At 42.0% G+C, this 12,302-nt stretch overlaps 1 protein-coding gene across 1 annotated transcript in view; it reads left to right on the forward strand.

Annotated features, from left to right (window-relative positions):
• The first annotated feature begins 992 nt into the window (after window positions 1-992).
• ANKRD55 (ankyrin repeat domain 55) overlaps window positions 993-12,302 on the forward strand; it is a 148,238-nt gene continuing 136,928 nt past the window's right edge. The window contains exon 1 of the mRNA XM_004703710.2: window positions 993-1,414. Within this exon, the coding sequence (XP_004703767.1) occupies window positions 1,357-1,414 (58 nt within the window). The 5' untranslated portion in view covers window positions 993-1,356. The remainder of the gene's footprint in view (window positions 1,415-12,302) is intronic.

The following is a 12,302-nucleotide window of genomic DNA, read 5'->3' on the forward strand; positions in this document are numbered from 1 at the left end:
GTGGCGGGATCAGATCGGGTGCAATTCCCACACTGTGTCTCTGGTATTGTCCTCTGTAGGGCTATGGGTCAGTGAGGGACGTTGTGTCTCATGGTGGGGCCGGGGTTAGGGTCTTTTTTATATGATTTCCTTTATATAAAATTCAGAATAGGTAAATTTATAGATGCACTACATGAATCATTTCTTAGGGTTATGGCAGAGGAGGGGGAGATGGGGAGATAATAATAAATACAAAAAGTAAGAAAATATTCTAAAATGTACTGTGGTGATGAATGCACAATTCTTTATTATATTTAGACCATTGGACTGTCTGGTATGTGAACTATATGTCAAAAAAGCTGTAATTGGAATCTAGTAATCCTTAATAAAACTCGAAAAATTAATGAGCAAATATACAAAAGCAAAATTTACCTAAATCATATTTTTCTTTCTACCCTTTTATCTTGTTTGGGACCAAATAGCAACACTTAACTTTATCTCAGTGAATTGCATAATCTTGACCCATATTTCCTTAGCTTGATACCTGTTAGTGTAAAGGTTTCATCACCAATTCATGCTTAATCCCCTAGGTTTGGCTTTTATAATTAATTCAAGAAAGTGGTGTTGGAAATTTTAATATTTACTTATGAAGCATAGTCTAATTGATGATTTATGATAAGTAGCTCTGGTTGGTACTTTCAGATGCCGCTTCCCTCCCCCCACCTTTCCTGTCATTCAAAACTCAGAGCTGAAGGGAGTCGAAGATGAGCTGGGGACGTGGGTCATTACGCCATCCAGCACATGGCCAGGAGCCTCCTGCTACAATATTTACGTCCTATTCCATTGAGAGGCACTCTCTGCTCACGTGACCCGAATGCGGCCGCACTCCGCCAGGAGCACAGCTGAATCCACACTGCACGGGCAGCTCTGCACATGCTCCGTTTGGCCCTGCGAAGCCTCACTCGCCCATTGAGATTTCTGTGGGTTTAAAGCAACGTTCCGGCTGCTGAAGCTCTGTGGCCACAGTGGTTTCTCAGCCCAGATCTCAGGCGGATGCCCTCCACCCCAAACCCTCTTGAGCGTTCGGCCTTTTAAAAATTTGTTTGGGCATGGAGAGTGTGTAATACTTACACACAACTGCAGCTCCTGAAAGAGGCTGTCAGAAGTTACTCTTTCCCTGGCAGAAATCACAGGAATTGCATTTACCTGTTTCCATTATTTGCCTTGACAACAACCTGCAGCTCAGATGCGCATTTGGTCTCAAACAGAGGTCCTGGCAGGCGAAGCTGCTGCTTGCTGACTGTTGACAGGAACCTGTGAGGTGGGATGATTTCTTCTCTCTAGAACCCTGATGCTTTTTTGCCATTCTGGTGGTAAATGATGAGACAAGCAACCATGGATTTCAGCACCCCGTCTGTGTTTGATCAACAAAAAGGTAGGTTTTTTCCAGCTGTTTTGATGGGTCTCTGGCTCTCAGCATCATTCTTCCGGCCAGAGGAGGGACGTGCTGTTGTAAGGAGAGGGAGAGAGTGTGCGTCTGCATGAGTATGTGTGTGCAAAGAGGCTCTCTGTGTGAAAACAAAACCCGCTCTAAATGTGCACTTGTCATTTGGTAAAGCATTTGGAGGAGAAAAATAAGCGTATGGTCTGTCTTGCTGAACAGCTAGCTCTGAACTACAATTTTTTAAAATTGCGTCTCAAGCCTAGTAGCTACTTCAAGCAGTATCATCGTTGTTCTCATTAGTGTTTTCACTTCAAATCTTAATTTTTTTAAAAAACATTAAGCAGCATAAACAGAACAAATCATGTGTGTCTTTGCAGTCAATTAGCCAAGCTCTCATTGTTGTAGCTTCACTTTATTCCCTTCGGGAATGGATGCTGCCCATATTTCTGCTGTGGTTCATCCAGTATCTCAGTCAAGGTTGGGTAATGACTTACCACAGTGTCACCGTGGCGTTGTTTGCTGCAGCAGATTATACCTTCCGTATAATCCAGGGTGAAAGTAATTTTCCACCAAACGGGTGACTGTGAAATAAATCCACCCTCGTAATAAGCATTTACTAAGCTGTACAGTCTATGTGAGTACATTTTGCATACACAAGTGTATATGTATACACACATATATGAGATGCCTGTGTGTGACGATGCGCCTTTTCCATGTGTGCAATGGAAATTTCCATTCTGGAAGTGTAACAAATAGGTTGTAGGATCTTTTGAAAAATATCTGAGACCGAAACCACTTTCTGTAATCTCTGACTAGTCTTCCAGGTTTAAGGTCCTTTGTTCATTTTACTTGTTTTGGATATAACCTGAAAATGGTGATTTGTGGGAGTCTCATTCAGAAAATTCACTGGTTGGTTTTGTTTTGCTTTGTTGTTGTTTGTTTCATTTACCTGCGTTGGGTCACAATATGTTCCTAAAGCCTCGAGCTAGATCTGCTTTCATGATGAATCATTTCAGCTCAGGGGTTCTCTAACATGTTTGATGTACCTTCAGATTCCTGGCCTACTAGACGTATCTGATTTGATCTTCAGGTGTTAACCCATTGGAGAGAGTGTGTGTGTGTGTGTGTGTGTGTGTGTGTGTGTGTGTGTGTGTGTACAATCATGATACGCTGTCTGCACTGCATTGGGCATCGGAGCACTGCAGAGAAGGTGACTGTCACAGCTGTGTCCACCACTATCCTCTGCTTTCTGTAAATTGTATCTCATCAAAAATGGCAATCAACAAAAGTAGAAATCGACTTAAAATCAAGGAGCTCATACCAACTTGAGGGGAAAAAAATCAGATTGCTGAGGTACCGTCAGCATACCTGGAAAAAAAAGGAGGAACAAAATGAACTTTTTTTAAAAATGAATTTGAGGGTTCTGGAAATAACCACAAAAGAGCTAGTCTTTTTTAATGATTTGATTTCATCTAGTATGGTGCCTTCTAACAGGTATGGGCCCCACACATTGATTTCTACCCATAATTTGAACAATTAACAGTTTTTTCTTTCACCCGAGGCCTGATCACCACTCCCGCCCCCTATATAAGTTAACCCTCTCTCTCATATTGCCTGTTTGCACTCTCAGACCTTTACCTGTTGGCTAGAGGCTCTGTGAAATGGGCTTCAGAAACTTAGAAATATAGGTCAGAGTGAATGGTCAGTGTTGTCCTGGCTGTGTGACCTCTCTGAGCCTTAATTTCCTCAGTGATAAAATGGAAGATGCTTACCTACTAAAGTTGTTGTGAGCATTTAAAATAGTATGTTACAAAAGTACCAACCACCTTGCCTGATAGCCAAGAGGTACTTCTAAGTCACTGCTAACATTGAGATTATCATTGCTGGAGTACCAAGGTGGTGCAAATGGTTAATGTACTTGGCTCCTATGAGAGAGATCAAAGGTTCAAGCCCCACGGGTACCTCAGAAGAAAGGTCTGGCAATCTACTTCTGAAAAATCAGCCGCTGCAAACCCTCTGGAGCTCAGTTCTGCTCTTGGTCACTTAGAGTCAGCATGAGTCAGGATGGACTCGATAGCCACTGGACCGTGAGCCTCTGAAGAACAAAAGATTCTTCACCTCTATCTCCAACTGGGGGCTTGGTTACTCCTCATTAATGAGATGCTCTCATTATGTTTTCAGAACTTCAGAATGAGTCCTAGAGTAATAATTCACTAAATGGTTCCTAAATAGTACTATTACCTCACTAATTCTTGCACCTCCTTCAAAACCTGAAAGGCCATAATAGGTTTTAAACTGGATAGGTAGATAGCTAGCTAGCTAGCTAGATAGATAAAAGATAGATAGATAGATAGATAGATAGATAGATAGATAGATAGATAGATAATTGTGGAGCAAACAATGATAAAAATAACTTTCCCTAGACAAGTGGAATGTAAGGCTTCAGAACAGTGTTTGCCACAAATTATGAGTTTCTAGAGAATCTAAATGATAGTGACGAGATGCTTCCCAAGCAGATTCTGGTAGAAGACATCAGCCCCTAGAAGGGCCTTGGAAGGCTTGTAATCTATTGGTTGTAAAACCTGCTGGCACACAAGAAAGAGAAGAGCCAGTCAGGGTGCAGTATAGCACCTATGAAACATACAACCTTCCTCTAGTTCTTTAATGCTTCCCCCACCTACCCACTACCATGACCCCAATTCTATCTTACAAATCTGGCTAGACCAGAACATATATACTAGTACAAATAAGAGCTCACAACACAGGGAATCCAGAACAGATAATCCCTCAGAACCAATAAGGGGGGCAGCAATACTAGGAGGGGAAGGGTGGGGGGAAGAAGGGGGAACCAATCACAATAATTGACATATGGCCTCCCTCACAGGGGGACAAACAGCAAAAAAGTGTGTGAAATGAGACAGCAGTCGGTGTAAGACATGAAAAAAAAAAGAAGAAGAAAAATTTATAAATCATCAAGGGGACATAGGGAAGGGAGAGTGGAGGAGGGAAGGGGGAAAATTAGGGGCTGATGCCAAGTAGAAAGAAAATGTTTTTAAAAAGAGGATGACAACATATGTACAGATGTGTTTGACAAAATGGATATCTATATGGAATGTGGTAAGAGCTGTAAGAGCCACCAATGAAATGATTTTTTTTTAAAGCCAAGCAAACCTGCTGGCATATAAATTCTAGGAAATTTCAATACCTGGATCTTTACTCTTGTCAATACCAATTTAATCAATATGTGTGAGGAGCAGTCTATAAAAAGAGAGATAGAGAGGTGGAGGGCTTTTTAGTGGTGAGCATTGGTGCTTCAGTGATGGGACCCTCCCTTTCCAGCCAGGAAGCAGAATTCAATCCCCAGCCAAGGCTCCTGGTATGTCGCTGTGATGCTGAGTGAGTTTCAGCAGAGCTCCCAGACTCAGATGGACCAGGAAGAAAGCCCTAACGATCTACTTCTGAACTCAGCTAATGAAAACGTTATGGATTACAGCAATCTGATTTGCTTGTCCATCTATCCCCTAAGCTTTCATGTGGGAAAACAAAAACCCAGAGCAACACAAAAGAAAGTCCATTTGAATAAGAAGAACACAAGACTGATTAGAGAGAAGACAGAGACCCGGGAGTTCCAGCCTTTTATCCAGGCCACAAGAAGTGTCCTTGTCCACAGTAACCACCAACCATCAACCATCACCCTGAAAGAGGGTGGGCCTTGGGTCGCTCTGCTGAATTGTGGCCCCACGGATGGTTCACGTTGGGTATGTGGAAAAATAGGATGCATAATGGTCTTCAGGGCTCTCTCCAGGTGAAACAGATAAGTCTAAACCCTCTCTCTCTGCTGCTGCTATTTATAAGATTTTCACTGGCTAATTTTTTTATGCATGAGATACCCGGTCCCTCTTCCTGGTTTGTCTTACTCTAAAAGCTCCCCTAAAACCTGTTAACCATGGGTGACCCGACTGGTGTTTCTAACGCCAGTGGCATAGCTTGTAGCATCACAGGAACATGAAAGCCAACACAGTGTAACAAACTGACAGACCAGCAGTCTTGGAATAAACAACCCTGTCTCCAAAGAAGTACAGCTAGAGGGCTCCTTCGAATTGGGAATTGTGGGACTTTATCTCATGTACTTTGGACATATCATCAGGAGGGACCCGTGCTTAGAAGACATCATGCTTTGAAAAGGAGTCAGTAAAAAAGAAGAAGAACCTCAATGAAGTGGATTAACATGGTGGCTGCAGCAATGGGCTCAAGCACAGCAGCAGGTATAAAAATGGTGCGGCCAGGCAGTGTTGTGTTCTGCTGTGTACAGGGTCTCTGTGCATCAGAACTGACTCCACTGCACTAGCAACAACAATAAAATACCCTTCACCACATCTGGTTCCGTTTCTCTTGATCTGGAGGTAACAAGATCGCTCCCTGTGCCAGGGGGTTGGTGAAAAGACAGACATTTGTTCAAGTCCTATCTGCATCCCCTGAACAGTTGCATGATTTTGGACACACGGACTGAGCTCCTTGGATTTCATCTCCTCATCTGTAAAATGTGGATACACTTATTTCGTCATGGAATTGATTGATGGGGAGTTTCGAAATCAGGTTATCTGTTGGCAAAGGCCATCTGGGCTATGTCTCTGGTTTGCGGTGTAAAACTGTGAGGGAGGAAGCCTACGTCCTCAGAACTCTCCCCTCCGGTTTTGTCCTTTTGATTTTCACCATAGCAACGCCTCTTCTAGTCCCACGTGCTCTTCCTGGATGCCTTCCCTCTTAAAGCCTACGCACAGGAAAGGGCCTGTAGTAAAATCATTTACTACAGAAGCCAAGGTGTTATATAACTGAAAGCATTTGCTTTCTGAGCTTTGCCTCTAAGGGCCTAATTGTGGAAAGAACAGAATTGCTGTGCTGGAAGGAATCCCAGACCTCAGGGAGAAAATGGGGAAAGAAGGCTGGTCCCCAGGACCTCGCTCCCCCCGCCTCCCCTGTGTTATTGAGAGGAAGGAGGAGTCAACCTTGCCCAGGTCCTTCCAGAAATGAAGCTGGGCTGTGTATTTGCCGGAGATCATCCGAGCTTACTTCTCTAGGCGTGTTACTGGGAGGTTGGCTATCTTCTTGTCCTTATTAATACAGTGTTTTCATGACCTAAGGTTGTGCTGACAAAGTGCCCAGACAGAGCGGTTTAAAACAACAGACATGTACTATCTCACAGTTCTAGAGAGCAAAACTCTGAAATCAAGGTGTCTGCGGGGTTACGAAGGTGCCCTACTTATGCAGTTGTTAAAGTGCTCTGTGAACTAAAAGGTTACATTCTATGAATAAGGGTTTAATCTTATTCAAAGTCAGTTCCAATCAGTCAGAGTACCATGGAACCCACCAGCTACTTCAGGGAGAAACGTGACCGGTGGCTTTCATAAAGATTAGAGCCTTGGAAACCCTAGGGGCAGTTAGACCCTGATCCATAGGCTCGATGAGTCAGAGTTGACTCGCAGTAGTGAAATGGGTTTAGCTCTTCAGTTTCACTCTGGGAGGCTCCAGAGGAGAATTTGTTCTTTACCTCCTTCCATTTCTGACTGTTCATGGTGGTCTCTTTCTGGTTTTCTGCCTCCACCTTCACATAACCTCACCTTCATGTGTCTGCCTAAAAATTCTCCTGCCTCTCTCTTATAAGGAAGTATGTGATCGCAATTTGGAGTCCACCCACATAATCCAGAGTAAACTCTTCTCAAGATGCTAGACTTACTCACATCTTTGCTGCATGAGGTCATTTGCCCTCATAGTCTCTGAAGGTTGCTGGTAGTCATTGCTCAGTCAGCCTGACTCATGGCACAGCACGTCCAATCGCATCTGACTAATGCGATGCATAGACTTTTCAGTGGCTGGGTTTTTAGAAGTAGATAACCAGGTATTTTTCCTCATCTGCTGTAATCTGGAGATTCCACTGAAACCTATTAACTACCATTGCCACTCACAGCCACCCCTGACAGACAATTGAACCCTCATCTCCTGCATGGAAAATGAGAATTCATCCACTGAACCATCCCTCCCCCTATTGGGATTAAGTTACAGGTATATGTTTGCGGTCACCCTTCCACTCAGTACATACAGGGAAAAGAGGTCAAATATCAAGTGTCTTCTTAGGAAGCATCCAACCGTGTGACTTTTGTGTGTATTGCCAACTTTTATTCATTTAAATATAAAAGGTATTTTGGTACTTGCGAGTTGGGATAGATAGGGCATCTATTTGATGAATATTTTAAATAATGATAAAGGCTAATGTTTATTGAACACTTCAGAGTCAGGCACTGTGCTAAGTAGTATACTGGGGACAGTTTATTGAAAACCCTATTATTTATTATTATTATTATTATTATTATCTATCTTTACCAAATTCAAATAAGTTGTGACTAACCCAAGGTTTCTAGAAGACAAAACAGCAAAACTGACACCCAAACCTAAATCTATTTGACTTCAAGACCATGTGAAAAAACAAACATCAATGAAAAATCAAATGAATTAAGCATATATGTTCTCAATCAAGCTGTTATCACAGCTTGTGTTGTGGAGTTTTGAAGCTCCCACTCGCAGATGTACCGGCTTTAAATTCCCACTTTTCATCCAAAATGGACATGCTAAACCAAAAGCATTTAGAGCACACCAATTTGCACTTTGTTAAAAAAGCAAAGGTTGAAAATCTGGTGTGACAGCCAGATGGCTTCATTGGAAGAATAGGCACAAAGAACCTAGAGTATGGTGGCCTCTTTCCAACATGTCATGAGGGATGATCCTGGAATGGTATCCAAGGGGGAATGAAGATCCCCTTGCTCAACCAGATCTCCTGATCAGCCCTGATGTCATATCCCACACTTAGCTTTAGAGGTCTAACTTAGTCCCTTGTCCAAAAGCCAGATATCATTGTTGTTACGTGTTATGAATCTGTTCCAACCCATTACGACCCTATGCACAGAAGGAAACACTGCATGGTGCTGCACCATCCTCACAATTGTTCCTTTGCCTGAACCCATTGTTGCAGCCATAGTAAGTCCCTCTTGTTGAGGGTCTTCCTCTTTCTCACTGCTCCTCCACTTTACCCAGCATGATGCCGTTCACCAGGGACTGGTCTCTCCTGACAACATGTCCAAAGTATATAAGACGAAGTCTCACCGTCCTTGCCTCTAAGGAGCACTCTGCCTGTACTTCTTCCAAGACATTCTTGTTTAGCCTTTTGGTTAAACTGGTTAAGACTTTAAATATTCTTCTCCAGCACCACAATTCAAATGCATCAAATCTTCTTTGGTCTTATTCAGCCTTCAGTATTTAATGTCCAACTTTCACATGCATATGAGGCAGTGGAAAATACCAGCGCTTGGGTCAGGCCCACTTTATTCCTCAAAGTAACATCTTTCCTTTGCAACACTCTAAAGAGGTTTTGTGCAGCTAATTTACCTAAGGCAACTCATCTTTTGATCTGTTGACTGCTGCTTCCATGAGCATTGATTGGGGATCCAAACGAGACAAATTGCTTGACAACTTTACCCTTTTCTCTATTATCAGGATGTTATCTATCGGTGCAGTTGTAAGGACTTTGGCTTTCTTTAAATTGAGTTATTATCCATTCTGAAGGCTGAAATCCTTGAGTTTCTCAACAAGGGCTTTAATTCTTCCTCATTTCAGCAAGCAAGGTTATGTCATCTACATGTTGAACCTTGTTAATAAGCCTTCCTCCAACCCTGATGCCACATTCTCCTTCATGAAGAAAAGCAAATTGGGTCACCACATTAGAAATTCCCCACCACCTTTAGTCATTTGCTCACATTTCTGAACAACTCCTAAACAACATGTTGGCTTCTTCATGCTAATGGATTTTTTCCCCCTTTGATTAACCACTCAACATCGCTGTTACTCAGTACTGTTGAGTCTATTCCAGCTCATAGTGACTCAGTGCCACCCTCACAACTGTTATCATGTTTCAGGACATTCACAGAATATATTAGGGAAAAATAGCTTCATCTTCATGGGAAAGTTGGACAATGAAAAGGAATTCTTCTGGAGAAGAATTGATTCATTTGAATTATAGAGTGAGAGTAGATGATATATATACCATGCACCATCAGAAGGATGTGCCAATCTGTCTTGGAAAGAAGTCCAGCCAAAATATTCCTCAAAAACAAGAGTGACACGATTTTATCTCACATGCTTTGGACATGTGATTAGAAAAGACTAACCAGGGGAAAAGGACCCACCCAAAGAGCCCACTGCCATCAAGTGAATTATTCAAACTCATAGTGACCCTGTATAGAACTTCTGAGATTGCAAACCTGTAAGGAGCAGTCAGCATCATCGTTTCTTCCACAGAACAGCTGGTTGGTTTGAACTGCCAACGTTGAGGTTAGTAGTCCAACGCTTACATAGCAGTACTACCAAGGCTCGTTTGTAAAGGTCATGTTTAGTAAAGTAGAAGGTTAACTCACAAGGGGAGGACTCTCAGTGCGATGAATTGACACAGTGGCTGCAACAATAGGCTCAAACATAACAAGTGTGAGGAAGGAGCAGGACAGGGCAATGTTTCGATATGAGCTGGAACTGGCACCAAAACAGACAAACAAAACAGCAACAAGAAAAAACACCAAACTTTTAGCTGTTTTTATTACAAAACAAGTTCCTGACCTATCGCTGAATATGGGACAAGTTAAGAGTTTTGATATATTTAAGTCCAAGGTCAAGGTAAGGGAGGGAATGTGGCCTAGCACCACCTTGCAGATAAAACACATTGAATCAGGAATTATGTGTTTCGCACATTTGTAACTTTCAGAAAAGCTGTAAATCATTCAATAAAAAGTGTATGCTGACTCTGACAATTTACCTATATCATGAATTACTATATACATAACTGAGTCAATGATTCATCGCTTATCATGATTGTGGTTTCACCCTAATACTAACTTTCAACTCATAAAGATCTGCTTTTGCCTTTCGTAAGAGCCCTTGGTTTGTTTTCTTCATGCAAAACTTGAGAAGGCACTCTCTCATTGATGATCGTGACGGCGATGATGCCGGTGTCAATGTGTGTGTATTCACCTTCATATATCTTACTGTCTGATCCCAATTTCGCAATTAACCTAACATTTCCATTGCACTTAATGATCATGTCACTTTGATTTCTTTTCATCTGAACCATTTCTTCAGGCTTTTTTTGGCTTTTATGACATTGAACATTTTGAAGATTACAGTCACCCTGTTTCATTTTGCGTGTTTCTGATGTTTGCCCATGATTAGATTTAAATGATGCATTCCCAGCTGGAATATCAAATAGGTTCATCAGGTTATCATGGCATTGTATTGTTTATATTCTTTTTAATGATCATTTCTTTGGGGTACTGGCACTGTACCATTAGATACCAAGGTTTTAACAAAGTTTTTTAAAAACTGGATTTTTTTCTCATAATTGTAACATCAATACTGTCCTCTTCAAGTAAAAAGTCAAAGAATACAAAAGTAAATACTGTATAAAATTATTGTATTCTCTTAATTAGCAAAAGCTTGGTTTTTCATAATCTCTTAGGCCCAGTTCCCAATTTTCAAGATACATCCGTGGCAAGTCAGCCTCCACGATAAGGTTGGGACTACTTTCTACAAAGAAGCTGAAAGAGTGTGGGCCCACAATATCAATTAGTATCTATTATTAGAAGAGCAATAACTCATTCATTATGTATCATCCACATGCCAGGCATTGAACTAGACTCCTTACTCTTACTGCCTTAATACTCTTGCTTATTCAAGTTTTGTCATAGCCTCTGAGAGAGTTCCAGTTTCTAGTCTGTTTGAGTTTATGCGATTTGCCCACCGCTACACTGGACAAGGGGTATACCTTCCATTTTAATGAGGTTTCGTCATTCCACACTCTCTTCCCCATCACCACCAAATTGTACTTTCTAGATTCTGAAAGCCCACCCTAGCAACCTCTCACTGACTCCTAACAGTAGGAGGAAAAGAAAAGTCCTGTTGACTATAGTCCTTGTCAGAACATTGTTTCCTCTTGAAGTTTTCTGAGGCTGGGCTCACAGTCACTGCAGGGTCACCACTAAGCAAGACTTTCATTTGCAATGAACTCTGCCAAGTGCTCCCAGCACAGTGTGACAGTTCAGAGTCTTCCAGAGTAGGGGCATGTCTAGTCTCCGTGGCAACCTGCCTTTGGAGTAAAGAATGGCATCAGTATCCCAGACATAGATGGAGTCGTAGTCTAAATGGGCGCAATGACACTGGAATGTGACCAATAGAACTGATGTGATAGGAATGGGGAATCTTCAAGATCAGGACTTGGCTTCCATCACAGAAACTTCTGAAGACTGGTTCTTTGTCATGGTTCTTCTAAGTCCATTTGTTCGGGGCAACGTTTGACATTTCTACAAGATACAGTTCAGAGAGCTATGACCCCATAAGCATGGTCAACCAAAAATCAAAAAGCCCAAACTCACTGCCATCAAGGCTCATAGCAAGCTTATAGGACAAAGTAGAACTGGCTCCTGTGAGTTTCCAGGACTGTAATGGGAATAAAAAGCACCATCCTTCTTCTTCAGAGTGGCTGCTGGTTCCAAACATTTAGCAGCCCAACTAGGAACCACTGCACCACCTGGGCTCCTCCAGCAGTGGATACCAATAGGCAAACTGATTACTTTAACTTTGGCATCCGAGGCTTTGAGATTCAACCATCTTTGCCCAGAGATCATTTCTTTCTTTTAAAAAATCATTTTGTTGGGGGCACTTACAGTTCTTATAACAGTCCACACAACAATTGTGTCAAGCGTATTTGTACATATGTTGTCATCATCAATTCTAAAACATTTTCTACTTGAGTCCTTGGTATCAGCTCCTCTTTTTTCCCCTCCCT

The sequence above is a fragment of the Echinops telfairi genome, unplaced genomic scaffold (genome assembly GCF_000313985.2).
Source record: "Echinops telfairi isolate 266 unplaced genomic scaffold, ASM31398v2 ScPeMD7_7469;HRSCAF=8507_1, whole genome shotgun sequence".
NCBI classification, from domain to species: domain Eukaryota; kingdom Metazoa; phylum Chordata; class Mammalia; order Afrosoricida; family Tenrecidae; genus Echinops; species Echinops telfairi.